At 47.2% G+C, this 27276-nt stretch overlaps 7 protein-coding genes across 10 annotated transcripts; 2 read left to right on the top strand and 5 right to left on the bottom strand.

Annotated features, from left to right (window-relative positions):
- Window positions 1-520: 520 nt before the first annotated feature.
- On the bottom strand, window positions 521-5977 carry LOC136187542 (oxysterol-binding protein 1-like). Its single transcript, XM_065975167.1, has 10 exons — window positions 5836-5977; window positions 5565-5773; window positions 2773-3005; window positions 2199-2687; window positions 2004-2135; window positions 1697-1942; window positions 1407-1631; window positions 1259-1354; window positions 1021-1199; window positions 521-967 (listed from the first exon to the last, which is right to left on the bottom strand). The coding sequence occupies exons 1-10, from the start codon at window positions 5955-5957 to the stop codon at window positions 580-582; spliced, it is 2319 nt and encodes a 772-aa protein (XP_065831239.1). The 5' UTR covers window positions 5958-5977; the 3' UTR covers window positions 521-579.
- Window positions 5978-6276: 299 nt separating this feature from the next.
- LOC136187551 (protein/nucleic acid deglycase 2-like) lies at window positions 6277-7099 on the top strand. The gene is made up of 4 exons (XM_065975176.1): window positions 6277-6381; window positions 6437-6577; window positions 6630-6841; window positions 6885-7099. Exons 1-4 carry the CDS (start codon window positions 6328-6330, stop codon window positions 6994-6996), a joined length of 519 nt encoding a protein of 172 aa, XP_065831248.1. The 5' UTR covers window positions 6277-6327; the 3' UTR covers window positions 6997-7099.
- On the bottom strand, window positions 6794-8426 carry LOC136187549 (serine dehydratase-like). Its single transcript, XM_065975174.1, has 8 exons — window positions 8278-8426; window positions 8184-8223; window positions 7972-8111; window positions 7876-7924; window positions 7783-7822; window positions 7500-7730; window positions 7321-7445; window positions 6794-7245 (listed from the first exon to the last, which is right to left on the bottom strand). The coding sequence occupies exons 1-8, from the start codon at window positions 8419-8421 to the stop codon at window positions 7043-7045; spliced, it is 972 nt and encodes a 323-aa protein (XP_065831246.1). The 5' UTR covers window positions 8422-8426; the 3' UTR covers window positions 6794-7042.
- Window positions 8427-8444: 18 nt separating this feature from the next.
- Window positions 8445-10777, bottom strand: LOC136187544 (LIM domain kinase 1-like). The gene is made up of 14 exons (XM_065975169.1): window positions 10639-10777; window positions 10465-10588; window positions 10223-10395; window positions 9933-10010; window positions 9812-9881; window positions 9668-9754; window positions 9482-9613; window positions 9373-9432; window positions 9259-9324; window positions 9135-9208; window positions 8977-9082; window positions 8882-8929; window positions 8725-8831; window positions 8445-8677 (listed from the first exon to the last, which is right to left on the bottom strand). Exons 1-14 carry the CDS (start codon window positions 10701-10703, stop codon window positions 8548-8550), a joined length of 1320 nt encoding a protein of 439 aa, XP_065831241.1. The 5' UTR covers window positions 10704-10777; the 3' UTR covers window positions 8445-8547.
- A 79-nt stretch (window positions 10778-10856) lies between these two features.
- Window positions 10857-12448, bottom strand: LOC136187548 (angio-associated migratory cell protein-like). Its single transcript, XM_065975173.1, has 8 exons — window positions 12339-12448; window positions 12076-12285; window positions 11883-12022; window positions 11686-11833; window positions 11444-11634; window positions 11225-11392; window positions 11013-11167; window positions 10857-10951 (listed from the first exon to the last, which is right to left on the bottom strand). Exons 1-8 carry the CDS (start codon window positions 12406-12408, stop codon window positions 10891-10893), a joined length of 1143 nt encoding a protein of 380 aa, XP_065831245.1. The 5' UTR covers window positions 12409-12448; the 3' UTR covers window positions 10857-10890.
- LOC136187545 (adenylyltransferase and sulfurtransferase MOCS3-like) lies at window positions 12436-14509 on the top strand. Its single transcript, XM_065975170.1, has 14 exons — window positions 12436-12504; window positions 12566-12669; window positions 12751-12843; window positions 12897-12952; window positions 13004-13068; window positions 13119-13193; window positions 13243-13284; window positions 13339-13414; window positions 13467-13575; window positions 13636-13698; window positions 13755-13918; window positions 13974-14021; window positions 14071-14167; window positions 14216-14509. Exons 1-14 carry the CDS (start codon window positions 12440-12442, stop codon window positions 14455-14457), a joined length of 1299 nt encoding a protein of 432 aa, XP_065831242.1. The 5' UTR covers window positions 12436-12439; the 3' UTR covers window positions 14458-14509.
- On the bottom strand, window positions 14328-27275 carry LOC136187541 (helicase domino-like). Of its 4 annotated transcripts, XM_065975164.1 has the most exons (42): window positions 27197-27275; window positions 26445-27131; window positions 26242-26382; window positions 25983-26184; window positions 25833-25924; window positions 25405-25657; window positions 25191-25348; window positions 24385-24783; window positions 24068-24178; window positions 23761-24012; window positions 23570-23706; window positions 23441-23507; window positions 23267-23386; window positions 22842-23204; window positions 22411-22697; window positions 22159-22361; window positions 22056-22110; window positions 21889-22003; window positions 21714-21836; window positions 21588-21661; window positions 21352-21466; window positions 21160-21297; window positions 20999-21106; window positions 20866-20946; window positions 20731-20814; window positions 20543-20671; window positions 19206-19241; window positions 19022-19146; window positions 18917-18969; window positions 18809-18866; window positions 18599-18749; window positions 18503-18547; window positions 18323-18448; window positions 18227-18274; window positions 18118-18174; window positions 17936-18066; window positions 17827-17880; window positions 17486-17777; window positions 17186-17434; window positions 17066-17137; window positions 15584-15746; window positions 14328-15534 (listed from the first exon to the last, which is right to left on the bottom strand). In XM_065975164.1, the coding sequence occupies exons 2-42, from the start codon at window positions 27072-27074 to the stop codon at window positions 14504-14506; spliced, it is 7128 nt and encodes a 2375-aa protein (XP_065831236.1). In that variant the 5' UTR covers window positions 27075-27131; window positions 27197-27275; the 3' UTR covers window positions 14328-14503. The 4 variants fall into 4 exon arrangements, with proteins under 4 accessions (XP_065831236.1, XP_065831237.1, XP_065831238.1 ...); XM_065975165.1 differs by lacking the exon at window positions 27197-27275 and having other exon boundaries at window positions 25833-25921; window positions 26445-27190; XM_065975166.1 differs by lacking the exon at window positions 27197-27275 and having other exon boundaries at window positions 18809-18860; window positions 26445-27190.
- Window position 27276: the final 1 nt, after the last annotated feature.

The following is a 27276-nucleotide window of genomic DNA, read 5'->3' on the forward strand; positions in this document are numbered from 1 at the left end:
CTTGAGGAAATAGGCAACAGTTGTGGTGTCGTCGTAGATGATGAAACACCGTCAACGACTTGCAATAATCACTTCAGTCAAGAACTAAAAAGAAACAGGACTCAGAAGAAAAAGACACAGCATCAATAGACAAAAACATTGTCTCTAGTCACTGAGCCAAATGAAGTCGAAGAAACAGGATTTTTTGTTGCCATTAATTAATTAATTAATTATTTAATTATTTGTAATTGTTTGTATTTTTTACGTATGCACGCGGAATTTGGCGCATCGTACGTCCCAGATCACAATTTTGATTGATTACAGAGTATAAATATAATAGAGTCCCGTAATGCCGTCGAATCATCGACGTTTGGTTTCCTGTTCGTTGATCCCGCCCGTCGATGAAGAGGCTTTGATCCTAAAGATGGCAGAAATTAGTGTCTCGTACGTTTGTCTGAACTCGGAACGCTTTCAGTAGTTGGTCCTCCTTGATCACTCTCAGACGATTCCGATGATGAATTCGCTAGCTAATGAAACCACGTGTTATGTGCGGGTATGTAATCTCATTCAAAAAAAAAACGCGTTACGTCACGATTTCCTCTAAAATATTACCGGCAACCCATTCCACTCGCCGCCTTTTTTCATTTCCCAATATCCTCCCTTGTACGTGTGAGTCGGCAAGTTCGTCAACGGATCGACTTCCTTCTTAAACCACGTTGCCGTCCACCCGGCGTCGGGTCCGAGCGGTGGCTTGTCCTTGTGTCCCGCACTCGTCCATTCCTTTGTCAGGCGAGCCTCGCGTTCGCGTCGACGCGCTCGCTGCTTCTCCTCCAATTCTAATTTCTTCCCGTTGGCGCTGTCGTAGTCGCCGTCCTCCATCAGACGTTGGTCGGGTCGAAGTCGAGAGTCGGTTGAAGCTATGCCCTCTTCGGGCTCATTCAGCGAACAGGCAAACGCGTTCAGTCCGTACATCGTGTCTGCTGTAGGTCTGGGAAGAACCACTGGCTATTTTAATGAAGTGGTCAATTTTTTTCTTCCTACTTCGGTGGAGTTCTTTGCCATATGACGATGGGAGTTTCAGTTTGAATATTTGCTCGCTTTGTCGTCGGAGTGTAGACGGGAAGATTACCGCGAATTTTTGCGTATTGGACTTGCCTGTCCCACGTGCCGAAGACGTAGTACCGTGGAATGTTGTGCGCGTCGCACACAACAGCTGTGACCTTTTGTTCGAAAAGCAAGGTGAAGGCAATCGTCGATGCACTGCCCCTTATTCACTCACCTTCTTCGGCTCTTCCCTTGAAAAGTAGCTATAGGGATAATACTTTATATGACATTTTTCATTAGTGGTGTGATTGACGATGTCAAACTCGCCCGACTAAACAACAGAGAATCCATTCGCGGTGCATAAAATCCTCCCCTCTCCTTACCTGATCAACGTAGAGTCGTCCTACGATAATATTATGTACCGTCGATATAACACCGCGCTTGTAAAAGTAGTGATTGCCAGTTCGATGGAATATCAAGTGCGCACAGCCCTGCGGAATGATCTGCAGGTACTGACCACGAAACTTACTTCCCATGATATAATCCTGCCAAAAGAGCCACTCCTTGTGCTCGGCATGCATCGCCGTCTCAGGCGGATGATGACCAACCTCAGAAAGAAATCCGCCCACGTTCATTTTTTTCTATTTCCCCCCCCCGCTTTCGTTTCGTCTACCTGTTCGGCGAGCGCTCTCCAGCCCGTGTTGCCCGTGTCGTCAAATTCAAACGTTTCGCCGAGCATAGGATTAAACGGTTTGCCCGTTCGCGCGGACGTATTAGCGTACGACGATATCGTAAAAGCGGCGACGTGAGCCAACTGCTCCAGCGAATTGTCGCACTTCGCCGCCGCTACGAGTATGTCGGCGTACTCCAAATCTTCGACAATTCGCTGAGTAAACGAAAGCGGCTCATTGATGTTAACCTTTGAAAAAAATTCCACATCAGCGAACGTAGGCGAGATGGTCCGTTCGTCCAATGCTTACCGGTAGGGGAATTTTTGACAATTCCCTTCCAATGCAATTTTTCATAAGACTCCACAAATTCAGCCGGCAATTTGGCTTCGGTGCAATGACGACGCGTCGCTTTGTCGCACGTCCTACGTCGCCGTCAGACAACTACACACAAAAAGTCAATAACCCCCTCCTCCTCCCTCTTTTCCTAGCTCTTTTCCCCAGTACAGTAAAAGGCGGAATCAACGCTCGATTTCCCGAAACTCCGGACAGCTTTTGCGCAGCGACCGCGGCAACAGTCGGTTCCATAACCGGACTCAACGGCCCAAGCGGCTCATTCATCTCAGCCGGCGACGGCGCTCCAACGGAAACGTCGCTCACCGACCGACTGTGTCCGGGAATAAAAATAGAAACATCTTTAGGCGGCGGCTCAGACGTCGAAATCGTCTCGTCGAGATTTTCCTCGGCGTCGAAAAATTCGTTCTCGTCTTCGTTCTCCTCCTCCTCCTCCTCGCCATCGTCCTCGTCGATGTTGGACGGGGCCAAGTTGCCCGTCGACGTCGACTCCTTCATGCAGCGCTCTTCGAGTCGATTGTGCTCGCGCGCCAACGATTCGACGGTCTCCTCGAGTCGGCGTCGCTGTTCGCGCTCCGCTTCGAACGTCTTCTGCCAGCGACCCTCGTAGCTTCGAGCCAAGTTGAGAAACTCTCCGCAAGCCTTTGGGGAGAAGTGAAACGACGCGCGTGAGGGAGGTTTTTTCTCTCTCCCCCCCCCCCCCCCCCCCCCCCCCAAAGCGACTTACGTTGACCATTCCGGACGCGGATATTTTAAAAAGAGTCGCCTTCTCTTGAATCTGCTTTCCGCTCGTACCGCTCGCGGCGGCACTTCGATCCAATTCGGCAATGATTCCGTACATCATTTGAGCGTGCTTGGAAACCAACTCGTTGTACGTTTTCAGCTCGTGCGCCTTTTCGCCGAGAGCTTTGAGCGCCTTGACCGTCTCGCTTACCGGCGATCTCGGCTCGCCTTCGTCATCTAGAACGAGAACGATGACGCCGCCGCCTATTTAGCACTCCTATCCCACTCTTTCTAAGGAAAGGTGTAGAAGTCTACTATAGCCAAAAAGCACAACAGAAAGAGGCTCTTATACTGGGGGAAAACGTTTGTCAAAAGCTCTACAAAAAAACGACAAGGACTCCTAACTTCAAGGAACTGAGCGTACAAAGCAAGAGAGATCTCGAGTGTGTGTATTTGCAAGTGCTAAATTCGTGTCAGTGTTATGCATGCATAGGTACCGTACAGTACTAGTTCTCACACCCAGTTTACTGCTAGTACGAGATCGCCGCTCTAATGGTTTTTCTAAACACGCGTAGTCCCTCAAAACCTACGGAGATCGATGCTGGAGAAACTAGCTTCGAGAAATATCGAAGTGTCGTACAAAAGCATCGATTCTCTACGAGCTACGCGTTCGAAGTTCACGAACGTAGTTCTATATTAGTTAGGATCTTAGCATATTTCACTTGGCGCCGGCGCAGCGCGCCGGTGCCCAGTGAAATATGCTAAGATGGGTGTGGTGGGCGGGGGCGGCGGCGGGGAGGATGGTGGCTGGGTTTTTTCGCGATTTTCTCGGCCAAAACTAAAGATTGGTCGATCCCATGAATCAAAAAAGTTCTATAACCCAACAATCTACTAGACTAGAAAGAGAAACGGTCGAATCGCGTCGAAAGCACTAAAATAGCGCGATTTTCCGATCGCATCGCGGTTTTCTCGCCTAAAACGAACGATCCGTCGAATCGACGCGATCGAAACGCTTTAGAATTGCATTTTCACTTCAACTAGTTGAAGAAACGACTGAATCGCGTGAAAAGGACCAATGTGCGATTCTTGGTCTCCCACGCACAAAATGTCGTTCTTCTCAAACACAGTTTAACGCTAGTACGATATCGCCTCTCTAATGGCTTTCTAAACACGCTTAGTCCCTCGAAACCTACGGAGATCGATGCTGGAGCGACTAGCTTCGAGAAATATCGAAGTGTCGTACAAAAGCATCGATTCTCTACGAGCTACGCGTTCGAAGTTCACGAACGTAGTTCTATATTAGTTAGGATCTTAGCATATTTCACTTGGCACCGGCGCAGCGCGCCGGTGCCCAGTGAAATATGCTAAGATGGGTGTGGTGGGCGGGGGCGGCGGCGGGGAGGATGGTGGTTAGTTTTTTTCGCGATTTTCTCGGCCAAAACTAAAGATTGGTCGATCCCATGAATCAAAAAAGTTCTATAACCCAACAATCTACTAGACTAGAAAGAGAAACGGCCGAATCGCGTCGAAAGCACTAAAATAGCGCGATTTTCCGATTGCATCGCGGTTTTCTCGCCTAAAACGAACGATCCGTCGAATCGACGCCATCGAAACGCTTTAGAATTGCAATTTCACTTCAACAAGTGGAAGAAACGACTGAATCGCGTGAAAAGGACCAAAATATCGCCATTCTTGGTCTCCCACGCACAAAATGTCGTTCTTCTCGCACCTAGTTCACCGCTAGTACGAAATCGCCGCTCTAATGGCTTTCTAGGCACGCTTAGTCCCTCGAAACCTACGAAGATCGATGTTGGAACGACTAGCTTCGATAAATCTCGAAATTTTCGAACAAAAGCATCGATTTTCTACGAACTGCGCGTTCTCAGTTCACGAACGTAGTTCTATATTAGTTAGGATCTTACGCTGCGCCGGTGCCCAGTGAAATATGCTAAGATGGGTGTGGTGGGCGGTGGCGGTGGCGGGGAGGATGGTGGCTGGGTTTTTTCGCGATTTTCTCGGCCAAAACTAAAGATTGGTCGATCCCATGAATCAAAAAAGTTCTATAACCTAACAATCTACTAGACTAGAAAGAGAAACGGTCGAATCGAGTCGAAAGAACCAAAATAGCGAGATTTTCCGAACGCATTGCGGTTTTCTCGACTAAAACGAACGATCCGTCGAATCGCTTTAGAATTGCAATTTCACTTCAACTAGTGGAAGAAACGACTGAATCGCGTGTCTTGAGACAATTTTTAAAATTGTTTTGGGACAATTTTTAAAATCGTCTTGGAACAATTTTTAGATTTGTCTTGGGACAATTTTTAATCCTTAATTCTTAGGGTCTAAATATCAAATTGAGAGGGCTTAATCTTTACTTCTTAAGGCCTAAATATTCAATTGAGGCACTCATCTTTAATTCTTAGGGCCTAATTATTACATTGAGGGCCTTAATCTTTGATTCTTAGGGCCTTAAATTTGTTTTGGACGATGTATCCGGCTGTAATTATTGCAAGCTACGGGCTTCCATAACGTTTTAGTAGTATGGGTCGGCGATAGGCGAGTGAGGGTCGGGGCCGACCCATGCCGACCCATGTGGGCAGAACCCTGCAGTAGGAGTTCCCCAGAGACAACTAACTGTATGGGAAACAGTAAGAGAAACGAACTCTTCGCCTCTGCCAACTACCATAGATAGAGTGCTATACGGATTCGTTGGTATTGTGGGGGAGGGCGTGACAACACACGGAGCGGACGTGTGTGAACGAGAGCCAGCTATTTCGATTTCGATCCGTTGCGTACCGGACGATTCGAGCATTTTGATCGCCTTCGCCTGAGCGAGCCCGAGCGCGGTGACCCACTTCTGCCGATCGACTTCATTCGCCGCGCGCAAATAATACGTCTGCGTTCCGCCTTTGCCGATCACGAAACTGCACGAGTCGAGCGTGTCGACCGTTGCGCTCGCTAGGTTGATCGTGCCGCGACACGTGTGCGCCATTTCGGCTTGCGTTCTAGTGGACGACGGGAGACAGATGAGTGAAGACAAGCAAGGGGCCCCTCCCCTCGAAACAACCTGTAATAGGACAGGAGACCGTTTGACAGAACGAACCAGCGCTTCTGATAGCCTTTGATGTAGTTGGTCCATTTGTAGAGCCATCCGCGATAGTTATCAGGCGACACTTTGCCGTCCGGCATTGTACAGTTTCGGCTGTGTGTGTATATCAACGAGTATTCATGTGCTGCTCACGTGGTTATTACCATGGCGCCAATCATAATCAACTCTAATTTAAGTGCATTTGCAGTAGCGACTGCAGAACAGTAAGCCTATTTGTAAACGTGATCTGATTTTTTCCAATTTCATTCTTTGGTCAACAAATGATTTTTCTGCGTGTTGATAATATATTGAATTGGGAATCGTCCAGAAGGCCGGGCCATGGCCCACGTTAGCCCCAATACATCGATCAGAAGCCAAGACACCCGACCAGAAGGAAGTCAATTCTGACGTTTTGGAAACGCTTCTTCTACAGTTTAGCGCACGGTATCAATTTCCTGAAAGTCAATAGAAATGACTTCCAAGAGAGTGGCTGTCCTCGTCGAATTCAATTACGAAGATTTGGAGGTGACAGGATGCGCGCGCGCGAAAGCTCGAAACGATCTAGTGTCTTCTTTTGCAGGTTTGGTATCCCTTGCTTCGCTTTCGGGAGGAGCTGGGAATTGAGACATTTTCCGTCGGACCGGAGAAGGGAAAAATGTACCAGTCCAAGAAAGGATATCCATGCAAGAGCGACAAATCCATAGACGAAGTTTCCGCTCAGGTATAAAGAGTAGACCATCTAAATTATATGACGTCACGAATTTTTGTTACAGGACATTGACGCCCTGATTATTCCAGGAGGTTGGGCGCCCGACTACTGGCGACGCGATAAACGCTTTCTGGATCTTGTTACTGACATGTTCGCAGCCAGCAAAACGGTGGCAGCTATATGCCACGGAGCGTGGCTTCTCTGCTCTGCCGACGTGCTCAAAGGAAGAAAGGCGACGTGTTTTCATTCCATAAAAGATGACGTCAAAAATGCGGGGTACGTGTACTTATTCTATGCGGTGATAACCAGTTTTCTGTAGTGCTGTTTATGAGGATGCTGCCGTCGTCGTGGACGGAAATTTGGTGACGTCACGAGTTCCAGCTGATTTGCCTCAATTCTGCAAAGCTATTATTGCTCAGCTAAAAGCTTGAAGCAGGAGAAAACGAAGATAGAGTGACTGCGCGCTCTAGCCGAGTTCTAGCTCAGTCCCAGATCCCTCTTCCATTTCAGTAGCAATTCAATGCTGATTCCATTGCCTCCGCATACAATGCAAACGACGTTATCGAGATTTTGCGACGACGATAGTCTTCCTTTTTCTTGCAAATCGACGAGAAAGTGCGGCTCATAGATGGCGGCCAGAGCAGCGCCGCATGCCGGTTCAACCAAACAGTGATGATCATCTATAAGTACGCAGGTTATTAATTAAATCACCGCGGTTTGCTTATCTGGAGCTCACTCTATAGAAGTGAACTTACCCAAAAACTTATCACAGGCATTTACAGCTGCTTTGTCGGATACAACACATGAAACAATTGGATGCTCTTTCGTTAGGTCGAACGACTTTTGTGTCACCGTCTTTGCCCCGAGACATTTAGCAATACTACATATTGCCATTCGTTACGTGTCTCCTTTCACTCCTTTGCTCCCCCCCTACCTTGTTATATCGGGAAGAGTGACAAGCTTTCCGGCTTTGCACGCCGCTGCAAAGGAGTCTGCTCCTTCAGTCTCCATTGCGATGACCGGTACGTCATTCCAGTTAACTGCCTGTAAGCCATGGATAATTCCATTGAGTAGTCCTCCACCACCAACAGCAACGATCACAGCTCCTGGCTTTGCGCCATTCAACTGAGACTTGATTTCATAGATTAGGCTCGCATGCCCTTCCCTATTATATAATCCGCACTTAGAAAGATTCGGCTCTGGTCAAATTTTATTACCAAATATCAGGATGGTCAAATGGATGAATGTGAGCATATCCTAAATGACAATTACAATTAGAATTGCGTCCCAATAATCTCATACGTGTCAACCTGGTTGCGATGCCAATTCAAGTGACTTGCTATTGGCGTCGTCCCACACCTAAAACATGCCATCGACCTTTTGATTGCCTATTCAAAAAATTGAACCTTTCCGTGAACAATGACATCTGCCTTTTCCTTCCTTATTCGTTCTCGCATCACCTCGGGAGTCGACTCGGGAACAACGACAGTGACTGGAACGCCCAATTTTCGCCCGGCAAAAGCCGTTGCAATGCCGGCATTTCCACCTGACCCCCCCCCAAAAAAATCGCAATCAGAAACTGAAGAGCGAACGAGGCCCAGAACTGCAACCAACCGACCCGATGAACTAACAAGATGCGTGCAGCCTTCTTGTATAACCTGCAGACGATAGTCTTAGTCGGATTGGCGCTGAGCGCGAGGCGACAAACAAACCTTTCGGCATCTGTGCCCAATTCCTCGAATTTTGTACACGGACGTGTTCTGAACGTTCTCCAATTTCAGAAGCACTTTGCAGCCTGCTCTCTGAGAGGCCAGATCGCTTTCTACTAAGGGGGTCTCGTAATGCAGGGCAGCCATGAAAAGGGGGCGTAACCGAAATGTAGTGCTCTACCTGATGTGTCTATTATAAAAAAAGCCTGCCTTGCTCAGTAATAAACGTACACTAAAAATCGGATACAAGCTGCCTAACGTGCTAATCTCCCACTACACATTGTATATGCGACTTCTTCGTCGCCTGAATGATTCCAGAGGAGGTGATTTGATACCATTGCTTCCAGTCAATAGCATAGTCAAATAACAGCTCATCCAGTGATTGCATATTTCAAACGGAGACCTATAGGGAATATAAAAGTATTGACTTCTCTTCACAACGGTCATTGCCTTTCGTCTGGATTGACACTGGTACACTGCAGTGCTACTCTAAAAAACGGCTCAGGGCACGAACCGAGCAACTGTTCTCGAAATCCGACTTCGTCCAATCCAAAATCCTTCAGAAGATTCAAATTATTTGTATTTGAAAACCCTATATAAATAAGACCTGTCCTCTCGGCAGAAAATCTGGATCGGCACTCACGCCTCCAATAATCTATGTTAAAAATTACAATTTATCTAAACGCACCAATCTTTCAAAACCTCGCATATAATTATTCCATATGAAAAAATGTCAACTCGCTCGTCGTAGTTCTTGCCCGTCATCATTTCTGGTGCCATCCAGTAGGGAGACCCAACTATAGTCATTCTAAACAGAAAGAGGTAGTCAAATCCTACTATTAGGCGAGAATAACTACAACCTTCTGGGCGCATTTTGCTTATCGTCTGTAAGGACTCTTGCCAGTCCAAAATCCGAAACCACAATTGAATCATTCTGTTTCCAATAACGTTAATTTCTTTTGTCGTTTTTTTTCTTTCGCTCACTTCTTTTATCAAGCAATTGTGAGACGTCAAATCCCGGTGAATAACGGAATTTTCATGAAGGTAAGCCTAACAATACTTTCTTCCCAAAATAAAAACGATTGGTTTCTCACTTACCATGCCAGCAGCAATATCTTTAGTAAAAGAAACCTTGGTAGTCAGCGACAAACCTGCACCCTGTGAAAAATCAGAGTCAGCTACCAAAGATCCTTTGTGTACCTACTACCTCTTTTTCAATTTTCTCATTCAATGTTCCACCGGATATAAACTCTGTCACTAAATGAATCTCGTTCTTAATAAACAGTAGTCCCATGAATCTCAATATATTTTCATGCTCCAAACGCTGAAGCAAATGAATCTAAAAAAAGCGAGTGTTTATATAGAAGAATTGATCTGAATGATAAAGCCTGACCTCATACTTAAACCCCTGCTGAGCATCTTCATCCATGTTCATCAATTCCTTAACAACCATCACATCTCCAGTCGCTTTGTGTTTTACCTTTGGGGAAATTTTATGCACATAAGCAAGATATCATTTTCTTATGAGAAATGAGACCTTTACAACTTGACCAAAGAATCCCTTTCCCAGCACGTCGCCAAACTCCAGATCCTCTGCTTGAAAAGTTCTGCCAACATCCGTATAAGACATATACATGGTATTTGTCTATAAAACTTACCGTTGCCCCGACACAGACAATCGCACGGATCGCGCACGTCCAAGCGCCGAAACCGGATTCAGCCCCTTGGAAAACTTCCTAGCAACCGGACAGAAGTCAAATAAACGGACGCGCAGAACAAAAATAGCAGTGGCCAGTGGCTATTGTCTATTGCACGTCCGTTGCGCCCCTACCCCAACTAAACGAAGTAGAACGAAGCGTTTTATATTAGCCAATCACAATTTAGAAGCAAACGCGTTTCAATAGCCACGCCTCGCAAAGAGAAACGAGGGGCGTGGACCCTCACTCACTTGACCGGCATCGTCTGGGGCCGCCTGCGTCGAAACGCCTCGCCGCACGGCGATCCTTCGCCGCCGCTCGAGTTCGCTCTTCTCGTCGACGGACTCGTCGGCTGACTAACGAAACCGTATTCGATCGTAAGGCGGCCTTTGGCAGATCCGCCGTCGTCGACGAGACGTTTGATCTAAGAGGGGGGCGGAAGAATTCATAATATTGATTCAGTCTCGTTCGATCGTCGAGGATGTGCCCGTGCCTCTTTGAGGCTTCTGCCCCGGACGCTCTGTCCGTTGATGTCGACCAGATGCTCTTCGCGTCGTTCTGTGGTGTCTGCTAGTTTCTGGTGACGTAACACCTCCAAGTAGTCTCGGGCTGATTTCCTGCGATTTTTGTTTCGACTCGAAAGCGAGTTGGAGGACGCTATTAGGACCTGAGAGGACGATCTTCGGTCTCAGTCTCACAATCGATCTCGATCTCGGCATCGTGGTTGGACATTAGCCAAGTGAACTGCAACTGCTCGCGAGTCTCACAATTACGCACAATAGACTACGCACAATTACCCCGTCAATTACACAGACCTAACGCGCGTTTGTCGCTGCAGTGTACACGTCAATGTGCACGAAATTTCCGGTTAGCTTGCACGTGACATTTGAACAGCACGTGATTTTTTGTTCGAGATCCTCTACTTTTTGAAAACTCTGCACGTGCTGTCTTCTGAGCCAGTGACAATCGTACTACCATCTCTAAAAAATTAAAAAAGAAGAATTTTAATAGATACCGTATGTAGATATGTGCACTTGTTACATTGATATAACCATGTCGAGAATTGCTTCGTCGTGGCCGTGCCACTCGGTCAGGCACTGACCGTTTCGTCCATCACATAGCCTCACAATGCCATCAAGACAACAGGTAAATACAAAGGGTTCGGATGGATGCCACAGCAATCGAACGACGCTGCCCTGAGGTCACATTCTGTTTGTCAATGTGTCTTAGGTAAAAGAAGTATACTTTCTTACTGGATGTCTATATTCGTTGCGAAATCGTTGCATTGCCATATCCCAAAATTTCAAACACCCGTTCAAGTATCCAATTGCAGCAATAGGTAGATGAGAACAAAAGCCGAAGCTCTCGACGCCAATTGCAGAGTCCTCTCCTTCCCTTTCCTGCTCAATACCGGCGACAATCTAAAGACACTTCAAACTCAATTACAAAAGACACAGTAAGAAGCAGTTCACTTTTCCGTTGAGAGGATTTACAAATCGAACCGAACCGTCGTCAGATCCGGATGCAACGAGACTTCCGTCATTGCAACATTCAATGCACGTAATATTGCCTTGATGCGCTATCACATTTACTAGCGCATCTCCGCCTTTTAGATCCCAGACTCGAACCCGTCCATCTCCGTAGCCAACTGCGAGTCTCTTTCCTAACACCCATCCATCGACTGACCAAATAAAAGAGAGCATCTTCTCCTTACCATCTGGTAGTAGTTTTCCGCACGATGCCGAAGAATCGCTTCCGCTCGAGTAGGTTTTGGCATCGCCGGCTGGAATTTTCCACATCCACGTCACTCCGGACGTCGTTCCCGCTAACAATACGGGAGCACCAGAATGCCAGACGAGCCACTATTGGGATTGGAAAGTAAGTCAATGTGCTGGCTATCATGAATGTTACTTCTAGATCGCCACATTCAAAGCCCCAGACTTCGAGTCCCGTTTCCGTGTTCCACACTCGAACGACTCCGCTCATATCGCCTGTCGCCAAAAAGTGGCCGTCACGCGAAAATCCCGTACACGTAACAGAATCCTTGTGACCTGTAGAGAAATCAAAGTATAAATCAAATTTTTTAATTGAAAAAATTTCCGACCTTTGCATTCGAAAACCGGTGTTTCTGAATTTTCGATGGTCCACACGAAGGCGCGATCGTCTTCGCCTCCCGACGCGACGAGATTGGCGTTGAGGGAGACGCTGAATACGGCTTTCTCGTGTTTTCTGAAGACAGAAACGGCGACGTCGTCGTCTCTTTCGTCTCTGTTCATCATGTCCATGTCTTCCAACGCTTCGGATATTCCAATTTCTTATTGATGAGTGCTTCAGAGAAGCGTCTTCACGTAAAGCAGCGTCTCTCACCTTCGTCTGCATCTGGAACTTCAATGAGATCGGCGGCATCGAGTCTCAAATCGTCCTCTTCTTCGTCCATTTGTTTAGACTTATCCGGGCCGTTCGACGAAATGGAAGAACGAGTGCGTCAACTGGAGGAAGAAAACAGGCACTTGAAGCAACTGTTGAGCTTGAAGTTCGTATGAACTTTACTGCCGTTGCAAGAAACCTCGGCTAGAGGCGCTTTGCACTTGCAGGGAAAGACGCGAATTTTCCAAGACGACAGAAACCGGAAAACTAAGCAACGAAGAAATTGCACGTTACGGCCGACAGCTGATTCTCCCAGAATTTGGAGTAAAGGGTGAACGTTCAGTAGAGACTGGAATAGAGATATCGTCGCGTCTTCGTCAATTCGTCAGTGACACCTCGCCATCCCCTATAGGACAAGTTTCATTGAAAAGTTCGTCTGCGTTGGTTGTCGGAGCTGGAGGCCTCGGCTGTCCTGCGTCTCTCTATTTGGCGGGAGCTGGAATTGGTATAATGGGCAATGTGGTGTATTGAGGATCGAGGACATCATTTGGTCTATAGGTCGACTTGGCTTGATAGATTACGACGAAGTCGAGCTTGGCAATCTTCACAGACAGGTTTTTCGACTCCTTAGTCGAAGAGCCAACTGTCCTGACTCCACGTGGTAGATTATTCATTCTGAAGATACGATTGGCGTGGCCAAAGTTTTATCGGCTTCATCGACTCTAACGAGGTCAAGACTTCACATTCCATATCGTTCGTCTTTGACCAAATCGTTTCTAGGTTGAACTCCCTCGTCGAATGCATTCCGTATAAGATTATGTTGGACAGTTTGAACGCTCTTTCAATCATCGAACAGTAAACTGGCGTACACGCGTTTCAGCTAGTGCCTTTATTCGCTTTTGAGATATGACATTGTCCTTGATGCAACAGACAACGTTGCGACCAGGTTCGAAACAGGATTTAATTAACCTTAGATCCTCATTGATCTAATCGTGCGTAGGTATCTTCTCAATGACGCGTGCGTTCTGCTTGGAAAACCTCTCGTATCCGGAAGCGCCTTGAGATTTGAAGGCCAGGCAAGTGTATCTTTTCTGTGTCATCCTGCTGATGATTTTTCAATTACGTCAGTTGACGACGTACAACTATGAAGGAGGGCCTTGCTATCGCTGCCTCTTTCCCAAGCCGCCACCACCTGAAACGGTCACAAATTGCTCCGATGGAGGAGTGCTTGGCGTCAGTAAGTTGAGCGCAGAGAACCCAGTTGGACGCAATAGGACAAAGCGCTTTTCTCCTCAAGTTCCAGGTGTTATAGGTTGTCTTCAGGCTATGGAAGCAATAAGTATTTTATCAAGAAAGAAAGGTTGATTAGTTCCACTATGCGTGAGCATGATTGTCTCTCTATCTTGCCGTCCTTAGCCTCTTATTCCAAAAAGCTCCTTCTGTTCGACGGCGCAGAGGGCAGTTTTCGTGTCATTACGTTGAGACCAAAGCAGAAAGGCTGTCCCGTTTGCGGGGAGTCTCCTTCGGTGACTCAACTTGTTGACTACGTGCAATTCTGCGGAAGTTCAGCATCAGATAAGGTAGAGCCATAAAATGAGAATTAACACTTTGAAAAACACCAAGGCCGTTCTCTAGGCGAAGACTTTAAATCTACTGCCTGATGAACAGAGATTATCTTGCAAGGTATGTGCACCACGTTCACCCGCAGTAAGGAATTTTTTTCTTGGCTCAGGAGTACAGCACCATTAGAGAATCACTGTCTCCTCACATTCTGTTGGACGTCAGAGAACCGTCTCAGTACGAGATTTGCTCCCTTCCAAATTCTATAAGTACCGCGTTCGAAACGTTATCTACTCACTGCCACTTTCGTTGAATAGATATTCCTCTGAAAGATTTACAGCAAAGCCAAGCGGCAGTCAACAACTTCCTATATAAGAGTGATGATGGCGGCACGAAGCCAATCTATGTGATCTGTCAGAGAGGAAACGATTCTCAGCTCGCAGTAGACCTCCTCCACAAGGCAACAACCAATTTACAATTAGAGCAAAAACCAAAAGACATCAAAGGCGGTCTTCAAGCATGGGCAAAGGAAATTGACCCGACTTTCCCTACCTACTAGCTAAAGTTGATGCACCTATTCTAATAATAAAGAGAGCTATCTATACCTATGATGATCTTGAAGGATGCGATTGTCTCAGTCTCATGCCATGCGTTGCCTGCCTCGTGGAAATAGTTTGTTGCTGCTGTTGCTGAGGCTGCTGCGGCTGCTGCTGCTGCGGCTGCGGCTGCGAGAGAGGCGTTTGACTACGTTCACTTAGGCCTGGCGACTGGAGCGGCGGAGTGGGTGTCTGCGTTGGTCGAGGCCTACTTTCTATTGAATCCGAGAGTGGCGTTATGCGTCCCCCTTGAAGGTCCGCCTGCGCAGGCGTTCCAGGGTGACCTAATGATTGAACGTTGGCTGCTGATACCGTTACAGTTTGTTGCTGCTGCTGTTGTTGTTGAAGTGGATGGAAACTAGCCACAATTTTACGCTGTTGCGGAACTTGCGCGCGCTGCTGCGGAGTCTGCTGTGGCTGAGGCTGCTGCTGGGGACGATAGACGGTTGTTTGAGTCACTTGTGGCGGTCGATGCCCAGTAAAGGAATCGTCCATCGGCGAAAGTACCTGCGACGGGGGAGGTACCGAAGCCGGTCGCCCGGGCATTCCCGGTTTACTTTGAGTGGGACTTGGCGACGGTGTTTGCCTATGTTGCGTGCGTAGCTGCGCGGCGGCGGCGGCGGCGGCCACCGCCGCCGCTTGCTGCTGCTGTTGCTGTTGCTGACTGACAACTTGAGCTGTGGGAGCCACAAAACGTTGCAGTTGTTGTACAGCGGCAGCTTGAGTCACAACTTGCTGTAGAGTCTGAATTGGCTGAGATGTGCTCAAAGACGGCTGCAGTTTAAGAGGTTGTTGTTGATGTTGTTGTTGCTGTGGTGGTAGTGGCTGTTGAGGACGCACTTGGGAAGTACTTTGCTGTTGCTGTTGTTGTTGCTGCTGCTGCTGCTGCGGCGGTGTTTGTTGTCGCTGTCGTTGTTGCTGTTGCTGTTGCTGCTGTTGCTGCTTTTGCTGTTGCTGAAGTCTCGCCTGTTGTTGTTGTTGTTGTTCGTGGAACCTCCTTAAGAGAGCCACGTCCTGAGCACTCAACTGACGACGCCCTCCTAAAACGCACGCGTTCGCACTCGACTGCACCAGAAGCTAAATTCTCACCCATTCCACCTATTCCTAGCGGAGAGCGCGCAATCCTGACCTGCTGCGACGTCGAAAGAGGCGTCGTCGCGATGGGCACAATGACGCTGCTGGTGCTGCTCAGCTGCGGCGATAGGACTTGCGTCAAAAGTGCCTGACTCGGACTCGCGACGCCACTTGAAACCTATATACAGAACCGTTCAAAAGTAGGCTTCAATATCATCTGTTTTCGCTGTAGTATAAGGTAAAGAGGTAGGATCAATGGTGCAAGACAAACTTTGAAGTGAGGCCTCTTTAGGAGCTCAGAGACGCGTTCTTTGACCGTCAAACGTTCGAAAAACGCGCCTCCGCTTAGGTAGAAGACTTTAAAAATGAAAAAAGATAGCGACACTTGACACAAACCCCGCAGAAGACGGTGCTATGGAGGTTTATCCGGTATCAGAGTGCCTCACAGGAGTAGGGGACTTATGACTAGGAAGGCGCACAATGTACACCGTCAAGTTAGTATATTATCGGTAAACATAAATCTATGGGTGGATTAGCAAGAACAGGTAAGGGCAGACTATTACGGAAAACTAAAACGTGGAACTAGGGAAGGGGTATGTGTGACGCAGTTACTGAAGACCACCGCCAAAGCACCGAATATCGGTGTTGGCGGGAAGTGACGTGACGCGGGTCGCCAAGTGAGGAAATTGACCAGCCACCAGGCCATGATGGTCACACCTTGGGGTTTTTATTAATTACAACAACTCACACGCATTAGGTTATCACAGACAAGGGATGGATAGAACACGAGACAATCTGTTTAGGCTAATTTTGGAGTTCCCTTCTATCCTAGCCACAAGCTCTTGCTCCTGCTTCTGATAAGTATAGGGAAACGCTGGGTATATATGCAGCCACGCTACTGGGATCACACGACTGCAGCTATTCACGGAAAAAAAGTGCATCGTTTGAATTGAGAACTATGCCAATCGGCCGCAAATGCAATTCTGAAAACGACACAAGCATGATTTCGTCGCAAATCGATCGAAGAACGCGAAAGAACGACAATGAACGTTGGTTACGAACGAAAGACACGCCCTGCCGCGCTATACATGACGTCAATCGTGACGCATTACGCGCGTCGCTGCGAAATCCTTTATACGAGAAGTAGACGCGAAGAATTCACCGCGAAGTGCATTGCGAATCTATTCTAGAGCGGTTTGATCGCTATTCGGACGCGAAAAGCGAACGTATACGCGACGACGATGGTACGCTTGGTCAGCAAAATGAAGGTTCTATGTAACGAGCGATCAAACGTACGCTACGCTTTACGTTGAGGATCAGATTATTCGACTCAGTATTGCGCGCCGCGAGCCGGTTCTCGTCGAATTATCTAGCTGAAGCGCGGGCGAGAGCGGGAATTTGTCTAACGTTTTCTCCGGGTCTAAAACTTGTGAACGGTGCTGTACAACAGTACGCTGCGTTCACACTTCTCCTCCCTGTGTTTTCTATGCAAAATACCTGCTGAAATCTTTGCACTTGCTGTTGCTGTGGCAACTTAATCTTTCCCAGTGAGACAGTGGCAGCTGACGCCTTAGTAAATACAAATAAAAAACAGGTATAAATAGAATATCTTTGTACTTGTTGCCCTTGAGCAACTTGAGCCGGTACTGGCATTTTCTGAGGAACAAATGCGCCTCCACGCTGTTGTTGCTGTATCGAAGTGACCACGGCCGCGGCCATAGCTGACGTCACAGAGCCAGAAGCTGCTTGCGCTTGAGCTGGTACAATAGTCGCCACTGCCGACGCTGCCGAAGACGACTGCGGCAATCCTTGAGCCTGTACGGGTAGAGTAGCAAGACGAGTAGCAGGAGCCATTTTGGACAGTTGCTAGAAAGAATAAATACTCGAAAGAACGTAGAGAGTTAGATTGCAGATTACGTTTGGCACAGCTGCTCGTATGGAGTAAGTAATTGGCTGTTGCTGTTGCTGCGGTTGCTGCGGCTGCTGAGGTTGTGGCTGAGGCGGCTGCTGAGGCTGTGACTGTGACTGAGGCGGTTGCTGAGGTGGCTCCTGTGGTTGCTGTGGCTGCTGTTGGGTCTGCTGATCTTGCTGCTGATCCTGCTGTCCTTCTGACGTTAAACCAATCGCAGGCTGCTTGTCTCTGATTATCCTTTCGGAACGCATTGAGGCGAGAAGCGAAGGCAGCGTAGGATGATCAAAAGAGATTCCACTGACACCAAAAAATGACAAATGCAAAGAAACGAACGCGCTCCCCTTACCTCTGTTCCAAAACAGACGTGTGCTTTGAACTCAAGCCATACTGTTCTTGAACTCTACAGTAAGATAATGAAGCCCATATATGAACCAGTCCAGTTCACTCAAACTAACCCCGGCTTCAAAAGTGGCGTGCGTCTGGTGGCCGTATTACGAACGAAGTTAAAGCCAACCATTTCTGAATGCATTTGCAATTGGCCCCGATCCTGCACAGCTTGAGTATGCGTCGTTGCACTCCTATTTATCTAAAAATCAAATGCATTCAATGCCAAAACGAAAAAAAAACGAAGTCTCACTTTAATTTGAGTCGCTCCTTTGTGCTTTTTCAACTTTTTCGAAACTTCGTCGGTGGGCTAAAATCATCATCATCAATAAACAGGTCTGTTATAAACAAATAAAATCGACCTTCCCCTCTTCTCTAGGAGCTATAATATTGATGTATCGCTCACGACACTAAAGCAAGGAGAAATAGCTAACGTTTGCGAGAAAAACAAAGCACACTTGTCTTGGCGATCTGTAGACGTGCGTCTGAGCATTGACCATGTCGGCTACAAGATCCCAGTTGGGAGTGTGACCAAGAAACTCGGCCGTAAGTGTTAAATTTAATTCTTGTAGAGCAATGACGGCCTAAATTAGCAGGTTGCTTTTAACGGCGAAACGGAAAAGATAATGGAGAAATACTTGAAGCAAGGCCCAATCATCAGACACAAGCCAATCGGTGTCATCCTGACAAAAGATGACTAAATGCAAGAGGAAAATTGGACAAGCGTCATTTACCTGCACGTTGTCTCTGAGACCACCGTAACTGCTGCCAGTCTTCAGCTTCTGTTTCTTGGCAAACGGACCGAAAGCACCTTGGCGTTTTGTCTTGACGTCGGCATCAACTAGACGACGGAAAAACATGGATTCCGGAACGATGGGACGTTCCCTGACAAAATGACGCAAAACTTAGCAGCAATCAACGTCAAGTGAGACCCAAATGCGTACTTGAGTCCTTTGATTCCAGCCACTTCAACCTGTCTAGCCCTGTGACTTCCTTCTACAACTGACATGAAGAAATTTGCCCTACATTGCTTCGGTGCTAAGTACTATTACCAGTAAGATCGAGCTTCTTTTTCTTGTGGATGTGACCGTCTTCTTCGCTTCTCCTACGCGCAACGTTGAAGTATGGTAGGAGATCAGAACGATTGTCATCGTTACTTTGGAACGTAAATGGGTGGAAGCTGGCTCTCGGTCATTATGTCATTGTGGTAGACCATAGCGAGAACAGGATCCGAATAGAATTCCGAGCTATCATCTACAGGTGGAGTAGGTGGAGCCCAAATCTTGAGTGAAGAGAGAGGCATTGAAAAACATAACGTGAATAACATTGTGACTCAATTACGGGCATCTCCTCTCCGGTGTCAAGTCTGACAAAGCACTAAAGAGAGAAAAAAATAGGTGAGATCTTCGTTATGACTCGAATTTCCACCAATTACATACCCCGCCCATATGGCAGCAATAGAGGCCTGTTCCGTTTTTTTTACGATTTTTGTACTGCAAGTGATGAATTCTGTATTGCAGATGCCGCCATGGCACGGAAACTCCCGTCCAACCATCATCACATGACACGCGCCTACATAGTGGTTACAATGCCCGCCACCCCCTCAAACAGGTCACATCAACGCAAAAACTAGAGCTCGTTTCTCTGTATAGATGGTTTAGGAGCCGGTGCAAGGCGCCATCCAAAATACAAAATCACATGCACGTTTGCGCAAAAAACGAAAATCAAGGAATATCTATTGCTTCCATATTCATATCCTCATGCAGTTCCTTATTAAAACTACAACGAATTTTTTCATCTACTATCTACCGTCCCGGTGGCCCCTTTGTCGTTGCCGGGAGAGAGCCCAGCGGCACAGACGTCACTTTAAGAACAACATTCGGCGGCAAATTCAAAATGGTTCTATTAATTGCTTGCCCATTAGGTCCGACCGTCAACAATACATAAGGAACGCTACTTACGGTCGCCGGTTTACTCGACGCTGGCAAAAGGGGCCGACCCATTGCAACGGTTCCCGGAACCGAAATCAAGGGCTTAGACTGACTAGTAGAAGTAGTAGTAGAAGTAGTAACTGTCGTTGAAGAAACTATGGGCACAATGACGGGCGTAGCCGTTGCCAACGACGACGACGACGGGACGGGGACGGAGACAGGGACGGGAACGGCGGGAACGGAAATAGACTGAGCGGCGAGTTGTTTAAGCTTTGGGCCGATGGGAGAAATCTGTACTCGACACGGACGAATAGACTTTAGAGGAGTGGTAGGGGCGACGGGTGACGAAACTTGTACCTCAATTTCCTTGTTGCCGCCCTTCTTTTTCGCTTGCGACGTTGTCTTCTTTAGGCTTGACGACGACGACGACAACGACGACGATCGCGTGGTTCGCGTTGAGCCGCGCCCTTTCTTTCCTTCCAAACTCACAGTAACGGCATCGTCACCAGGCCGATAGTCGAGATCGTATAATGACGTATCAGCCGCTTTCCGTTTTCGCCCCCGTCCCTCGCTAGCGTTCTTGCGGATTGGCTTATCTACTGCTAGTGCCGCTGGTTCAACCGGAGAGGCAACGATAGAGGGCGCCACCGCCGCTGCCGCCGCGATTTGGCTCTCTCCCTTAGGTGTACTACTACTACTACTGGCGCCTACGCTACTTTTCTTCTTCTGCTTCTTAGTCTTCTTCACCTTGTTTGCGACGTCTTCTCGAACGTAAGTGAGCAGAAATTCTTCTTCCTCTTCCTTCTGTTCCTCCGCCTGTTTTAGCGCTTGCAAGTGACTCAATTCCCAATTCTTCTTGTTGATCTCAACACGATCCTAAAACCGAAACGGCAGACAGTAAAACGAGAAGAAGAAACGCGACAATTTCCACGCACTTCGGCTGCCTTCAATTCCCAGTCCATATACTCAGCCATAGACGCTTCCATATAGTGAACAGCATAGCGTTCAACGGAACTCAACTACGCACATTGTTCACTTTTCACGAACCCTATGTCTAATGAAATCTTTACCTGACTCTCCAATTCCGTTAACTCCTGTTCCGTCTTTGAGACTTCCAGTTGAGCCTCAGCGCCGCCAGTCACCGATTCTCTCTAGAAACAAAGCCGTTTCAAGCTCTCTATTGCAACATTGAGTAAAAAATACCAAGTGCTCCTCTCCAGTTTCACTAAACTCCGCAAGCTCAGCTATTTGCTCCGCCTTCGCTTGATGCGCCGCTGTCACGTCGGCTTCATCTTCAGCATTAGCCAGAGTCTGAGAGAATAGAGTCCTCTTCCATACACGAGATAAGGATACGAAAATTGGACCTCTTCCAGCTGCTTCTCCGTCATTGACGCCATTTCTTCGGCTGGCGGAGAATCCTCTTCCTCTTCCTCTTTCTCCTTTTCTTTTTTCCCTTCCGCTCCTTCGTCATCGTCCATAACGAAAATTTCCCTGATGTCTCGCTAAATTACAACCCATCTTGCAGCTGATACGAAGTGAATGCTATAAATTCTCACATTTTTGAAGAAGTCTGTGGTAAAGCTTCCGCCCTCGATCGCCACATCGCCAAGCAAACGCTTCTGCTTTGCTTTCTTTAGAATATTTTCCTCGACGGTGTGTTCACTGATGAGTCTAAAGCAGCATTACTCTTACACTGAATTTACAACCCACGAAAGCAATTATTATTCAACTAACACTTAGCCGAAATTGCAACCATTTAGTATTAATTTAAAAGTACGCTTTAGTTTCTTGCCTGTATATGTGAACGTCTCTCGTTTGCCCTATACGATGACACCTATCCTGAGCTTGAGCATCCATTGTCGGGTTCTTTTATGAGACAATAGCATAACAACGCACACTTTCCCTCTTAAATACTCACCCAGTCACTGTCATAAAATACAACCGTGTCTGCTCCGGTTAGATTGACACCAAGGCCGCCAGAGCGAGTGGATAGAATGAAGCAGAAGATCCGTTTATCCGCATTGAAACGGTCCATCAATTGCTAAGACAAAAATGCATCAAAACTCCGGACGCATTTTTATCTTTTCCACTACCTGTCTCCTATCTACTCTCGTCGCTCCGTCAAGACGCAGATACGCGTGGCCGTGATAATTTAAAAAGGCTTCGAGAATGTCAAGCATGCGGGTCATTTGAGTAAATATCAGCACTCTGGACGAGAGGTTTAAACGACATTCATACGACTTTGTAGTAGAAAAATTACCTGTGCGTGTTCTTCTTCAAGTCTCTCAACAGCATATCCAATGTCTGCAGCTTCCCTGATGAAAAAATCAAGCCAAATCTCACTTTTCTGTGTACAAATATACCACAATCATATTGAATGAGTCGGGTTTCCGGAAACTGCAGCTGAAACGACGTCGCAACGGGATGCAAAAGATCCGGCACGTCGGCCACTTTCTTTTCAAGCTGCGCGGTAAACACCGCTTCTTTTCTCATCAGCGACGGAGCAACGTGAGATGCATGAAGCCGAATAGGCAAGCAAGTAGCAGGAGGAACATACATTAGAAATCTAGAAAGAATCGCTCGGAACGTGCCTCTAATCATAGTTCCGTGTTCACCTCTGAAATATTCCATCCAATTGGGCTGTTCTATCAGAAGGATTTTTCAGGAGTTGCTCCAAGAGACGAGAGGAGTCCGACCAGTGAGACGTCCCCTTCATTGCCAGCAGACAGGCCTGGTAACTTTTCGGAACAACGCCGGACGACTGATCACCGACGCGAATTTCAAACGCTGCCCGAGTGTCAATGCCATACATGGGAAACCGCGCGCAGCGACGCGTGTTCAATCGGTGTATGTAATCCTGCTTGTCTTCAAGCATTTTCTGCTTGCGAGCGACTAGATCAGGCTATCACAAAGACCAACACTCTATCAATTACGGTAATTGAATATCAAACGAGGGCCCCAACGTGCTAGTTCCCTCAAACAAGCAAATGCCGAGCGCTGAGTGAGCTACTGTCCCAGACCTCTCAAATTTTTACATTTTTCTTACCATTATTAGAGACTGGACAGCCCTTTCGTCCGCTTGCGCTGATCCCACGGTTGAAGCGCGCGTTGAATAAGTGTTTGACCTCCCTGAACTGACGTGATTCACAGCCGTCCCAGCGTCATTGGACGCTTGTGGAGAGTCCAAGCTGCGACTGGTTGGCGACGTAGCAAAGGCGGCTGATACACTGCCAGGCATTGAATTCACTTCTGGTGGATCTGCAGAGGGCGACAGGCTGAAAACCGTCGAAGTCAATTCGACTATTAGCTTCTTGGGCGTTTGAAGCCCGTGCGCTCGATGGGAGGAGAATTTGTCCATGTGAAATTCGAAATCAACCAAGGACACGTTCAGGTAAGGAAGATCCGGAATCTATTGAAATAAAGAGCGCGTTCTTGACAGACAGAAACTAGGTACGCGATTTTTTCGGCTACTTCTAACGGATCTTTTTCTAGCGCGTTGACGACTAATGACGCTGTGTAATAGACTATTTCATTCATGATGAATGGGGATATTGTTGGCCTCGTTTCGAACAAATCAGGATGATTGCAAACCTTCAACCCAAATGATCCCCTATCAAACCCTGCATCAGCTGGAATCGATCTCACCTTTCTCAGCTGCATCAAAATATTGATAACACTCAAAAAATTACCTGATGCCAAAGTCTCTTTAGTCCTATACCAAACAAAAAAAAATTATATAAATGGATCCCACGTGAAAATTAAATCTCTCTGTACTTTGTTCTTGACATGAAGTCGTCATAGAGAAAGCGCTGTCGTTTCGACAGCCTACATTTCACTACGTGTTCATATTTCTGTGGAAGCTGCTTCTCCACTTCACACTTAAGCCTTCTAAGCAAGAAAGGCCGCAAAACCTAAATCGCATACATAATCAAACACCTCACCCAAGTACTGATTCAATTTTCTACCTTATGCAGTCGTCTGACAATTGATTCGTTGTATTCTTGGCTGCCTTCTATCATGCCTGTAAGTGGATTGGAGAACCACTCCTTGAATTCTTGATGTGACGAGAATATGTGTGGCATGAGAAAATGCATGAGAGACCAGAGTTCCATTAGATTGTTCTGGAGCGGCGTTCCGGTGAGAAGAAGGCGACGTTGACTGTTGAAATTCAACAGGGTCTGCCATCTCTGAGACTGAAAATTTTTAATGTGCTGAGCCTGGGAGAAAAAGCGTTTTATAAAACGAATTCAAAACTCATATATCACAACGCACTTCGTCTAGAATAAAATATTTCCATTTTTTTCGACGAAACACGTGCTGATCTTGCACAACCAATTTGTAGGACGTAATGCAAACGTGAAACGTGTTCGCCTTAGTCCAACCCTAATCAGAATAGCGTCAACTGTACTCAATGTCAATGCCAAGGTAACTGGGCAGTGTAGTATAACATTAGCCAGTGAATAAAGACAATTATTTTCTGTTACGAGGATTAAGTACCAGGCCAGTTACGGAAGACCACTGCATGGGAACTCTGCCTCGTTTATGTGCATATACACTTATCTGGGAGAACGACGAATGTATTCCCCTACCTGTCGTTTCTGTTTCCGATCCTTAGGTGATCCCCAATAAGTGAGCAACTTAAAGGCGGGACACCACTTCTTCAATTCTATTTCCCAATTCAAGATGACGCTCGTGGGAACGACGATCAGGTGGGGACCCCACGTTGCTCGTTCACAGGCTAGATAAGCCAACAGAGCAATCGTCTGTATCGTCTTTCCCAAGCCCATTTCGTCGGCGAGGATTCCGTTCAGACATTTATCGTGCATCGTCACCAGCCAATCTAATCCGATGTGTTGATACTCACGAAGTTTGTGCTTCAATAGGAACGGAACTGGAGTGTTGACCGTTGTACTTTCGAGAGTATAGCCGCGAGGCTGGAGCATCTCCGCCTCAGCTGCTACATTGCTCAACTGAGTAGGGCCAGTTTCCTGAAATAAAAGAATTTGGAAATCAATACATTGCAGGAGCAGGGTTCTGCCCACATGGGCCGGCCCCAACCCTCTCTTGCCTATCACTGACCCATACTACTAAAACGTTATGACAGCCCATAGCTTGCAATAATTACTGCCGGATACATCGTCCAAAGACAATTATAAAAATTGTCTCAGGACAATTATAAAAAATGTCCCAAGACAATTTTAAAAATGCTCCAAGGCAATTTTAAGAATCGTCCAAGACAGGATTTTAAGACCATTTTAAAATTGTCTTTGACGATTTTTGAAATTGTCTCGGACCATTTTAAAATTGCGTATTATATCTATCCTTCCAGACCTTCTTCCCACACTGAAAAAATTCTCGGCAGAACCATGCAGGAGGAGGAGATAGCATGTCTTACTTCTTCCAACAGTTGTTCTAGGCCTGAGACTCCCGTTTCTTCTTCTTCTTCGTTATCCTCCTCTTCCTCTTCCTCTTCTTCTTCACTACTTGCTACACTTACGACAGTATCGGATAACGTCCCATATTTACTCCTCAATTCCTCAATAGGCATTTCCCCTTATTCAATTAAAACGTTTCCCCCTTGCATAGCAATGATTTAACCATTTGCTTACCCTCCATCTGCAGTTCCTCTAATTCTCGCTCATAGTCAACGTCACCTTCGACTTTCTCTTCTTGCTCCATCGTTTCCTCGTCATCCTGGCTCTCCATTTCGTCGCTCACGGTGAATTCTGCAAGGTCTTCCTCCTCTTCTTCTTCTATCACGTTGACGTCTGATGAGGCTTCTAGCTGACGTCGAATCTCTTCAATATCAATGTCAGCTTCTTTCTGAAGCAGTTCTATCTCCTTATCATGAGCCAGTATCTCCTAAAAACAAAAAAATGTACCTTTAATGACAGTGCAACATCACACTATAAGTGAATGTACAGAGGGTTAAAGGAGCGCTCTATAGGCCAAAGGAAATTACATAAAAACACCGTGCATTTCTTCCATATGTATTGGATTTTGGCCACTGAACAAGAATAGTAACGCAGAGGCATACCTCATTAGGAGCTGCAGCTTCTTCTTCCTCAATAGTGGCTTCATCATCCTCAGCATTGCTGTCGCCCTCACTAAACGCAATTTCACCGTCTCCTATACAAATTGAACCATCACCGTCATCATCAATCTCCTAGAATATCCCAAAGCCCACCGTTTTCATCATCACAAACAGATACGTCTCGAGACAAGGATCCCGACGACGGAGCAATAGACGAAGCCTGAGCCCCAGCTGAAATTCCTTCGGCCAGCCAACTCGAATACTTCTCTGTTTGATCAACAATGAAACTCAAGTGCATGTTCAACGCTTTGGCTCGTTTTTCAGCAAGCCGACTCGTCTGCTTGTATCGAACGATCTACGGGACACAAACCCCTATGAAATAGAAAAAAATAATAGGAGAAGAGCACGTTACCTTTTCAATATTGATCCAAAATTGTCTCACGTCCCTTGCAATACCATTAGCAATTCGTCTCATTCTCGATGACTCGTCTTTCTCTGCCTTCTGTTCTTTCTGCAACTTTTGCGAATACTGTTTGGCCGCGGCGTGAGACAACTACAAACCCAGCGATGTCATCTTAGAGAAGGAGAAGCACACCAGCAGCTCATTCTATTTACCCTTCTAGCAGCCGCCTTCTTCCATCGTCTCTCCTGCGCAAAATCCGTTGCCAACCACTGCATTTCCTCTATCAAATAATCCCAATGCGACTTCCTCTTGAGCGGCTCGTGCACTTTCGGCAGCCGCTTCACCGACCACAATCCCTCGCGAGTCAGCTCCGCGACGCGCTTCAATACGGTCGCCTCCCGTTTCGCCTGCAGTGCCATCTGTTCCTGAGGATTCACTGCCACTGGTTGAGGACGAGACTCGTCCATTCGCTCTTCAGTCGTCGATGCAGCGGCGCTCGTTGCCACGGCAACCGTTTCCGTTGATTGCGCTTGCGCTTGCGAAGTCGGCGATTCTAAGTCGGGTTTTTTCCTTTTCGCTTCGTTTCCGCCGTTTCCGGCGGCGGCGAGAGTCGTCAGGTCTTCGTCGTCGAGACGATTGTCGGCCATGAAGTTGTCGAGCGCCTTGTTGGGGCGACGACGTCGCCACGTCGCGAGATCCATCATGTTGGCGCCCGTTTGGAGAAAGAAGAGCTCTTGGAGCTGTTCGTTGTACTGGTCGCGCACTTTCGTCATCTTTTGGACCTTTTGATCGATTACGCGGCCTCGCAGCGTCGTTTTTCGATCGTCTTGCTCGTCGTTCATCTTTCCTGATACGGGATTTCCTAGGCGTTTACACTGTGGCTCCACATCCGAGAAAATCTAAGCGATCGGGTCGCGCGCGACCATCGTACAGAGTCGACGAGCGTCGTTCGATCAAGCGGTACCTTGTCCGATCGTAGGAAAGCGACGCGTCAAGTGAGAACGAAGGCGTTCGTACGCGTCCTTTCGACGAGGCGAGAAAAGC

Source organism: Oscarella lobularis, chromosome 5, assembly GCF_947507565.1.
Source record: "Oscarella lobularis chromosome 5, ooOscLobu1.1, whole genome shotgun sequence".
Classification (NCBI taxonomy): domain Eukaryota; kingdom Metazoa; phylum Porifera; class Homoscleromorpha; order Homosclerophorida; family Oscarellidae; genus Oscarella; species Oscarella lobularis.

Excerpts from the sequence above, each read along its gene's own strand:
- LOC136187542 (XM_065975167.1), bottom strand. The coding sequence starts at position 5,957 with ATGCCGGACGGCAAAGTGTCGCCTGATAACTATCGCGGATGGCTCTAC. Across the intron at positions 1,632-1,696 it reads GGAGAGCGCTCGCCGAACAG|GTTGGTCATCATCCGCCTGA; the intron begins GTAGACGAAACG and ends TTTCTTTCTGAG. Across the intron at positions 968-1,020 it reads TGGCAAAGAACTCCACCGAA|ACCTACAGCAGACACGATGT; the intron begins GTAGGAAGAAAA and ends GGTTCTTCCCAG.
- LOC136187551 (XM_065975176.1), top strand. The coding sequence starts at position 6,328 with ATGACTTCCAAGAGAGTGGCTGTCCTCGTCGAATTCAATTACGAAGAT. Across the intron at positions 6,382-6,436 it reads TCAATTACGAAGATTTGGAG|GTTTGGTATCCCTTGCTTCG; the intron begins GTGACAGGATGC and ends CTTCTTTTGCAG. Across the intron at positions 6,842-6,884 it reads GATGACGTCAAAAATGCGGG|TGCTGTTTATGAGGATGCTG; the intron begins GTACGTGTACTT and ends AGTTTTCTGTAG.
- LOC136187549 (XM_065975174.1), bottom strand. The coding sequence starts at position 8,421 with ATGGCTGCCCTGCATTACGAGACCCCCTTAGTAGAAAGCGATCTGGCC. Across the intron at positions 8,112-8,183 it reads GCATCTTGTTAGTTCATCGG|GTGGAAATGCCGGCATTGCA; the intron begins GTCGGTTGGTTG and ends GGGGGGGGTCAG. Across the intron at positions 7,823-7,875 it reads TGAATTGGCATCGCAACCAG|GATATGCTCACATTCATCCA; the intron begins GTTGACACGTAT and ends ATTGTCATTTAG.
- LOC136187544 (XM_065975169.1), bottom strand. The coding sequence starts at position 10,703 with ATGTCCAACCACGATGCCGAGATCGAGATCGATTGTGAGACTGAGACC. Across the intron at positions 9,433-9,481 it reads ATGAGAAAATTGAAAAAGAG|GGTGCAGGTTTGTCGCTGAC; the intron begins GTAGTAGGTACA and ends GATTTTTCACAG. Across the intron at positions 9,209-9,258 it reads ACAATTGCTTGATAAAAGAA|AATGATTCAATTGTGGTTTC; the intron begins GTGAGCGAAAGA and ends TATTGGAAACAG.
- LOC136187548 (XM_065975173.1), bottom strand. The coding sequence starts at position 12,408 with ATGGACGAAGAAGAGGACGATTTGAGACTCGATGCCGCCGATCTCATT. Across the intron at positions 12,286-12,338 it reads AGTTCCAGATGCAGACGAAG|AAATTGGAATATCCGAAGCG; the intron begins GTGAGAGACGCT and ends CTCATCAATAAG. Across the intron at positions 11,393-11,443 it reads TAAATCCTCTCAACGGAAAA|ATTGTCGCCGGTATTGAGCA; the intron begins GTGAACTGCTTC and ends AAGTGTCTTTAG.
- LOC136187545 (XM_065975170.1), top strand. The coding sequence starts at position 12,440 with ATGGAAGAACGAGTGCGTCAACTGGAGGAAGAAAACAGGCACTTGAAG. Across the intron at positions 12,953-13,003 it reads TTGGCAATCTTCACAGACAG|ATTATTCATTCTGAAGATAC; the intron begins GTTTTTCGACTC and ends TCCACGTGGTAG. Across the intron at positions 13,194-13,242 it reads GCTCTTTCAATCATCGAACA|ATATGACATTGTCCTTGATG; the intron begins GTAAACTGGCGT and ends TTCGCTTTTGAG.
- LOC136187541 (XM_065975164.1), bottom strand. The coding sequence starts at position 27,074 with ATGAACGACGAGCAAGACGATCGAAAAACGACGCTGCGAGGCCGCGTA. Across the intron at positions 24,784-25,190 it reads TAGAACAACTGTTGGAAGAA|GAAACTGGCCCTACTCAGTT; the intron begins GTAAGACATGCT and ends CTTTTATTTCAG. Across the intron at positions 17,435-17,485 it reads TACGAGCAGCTGTGCCAAAC|CAACTGTCCAAAATGGCTCC; the intron begins GTAATCTGCAAT and ends TATTCTTTCTAG.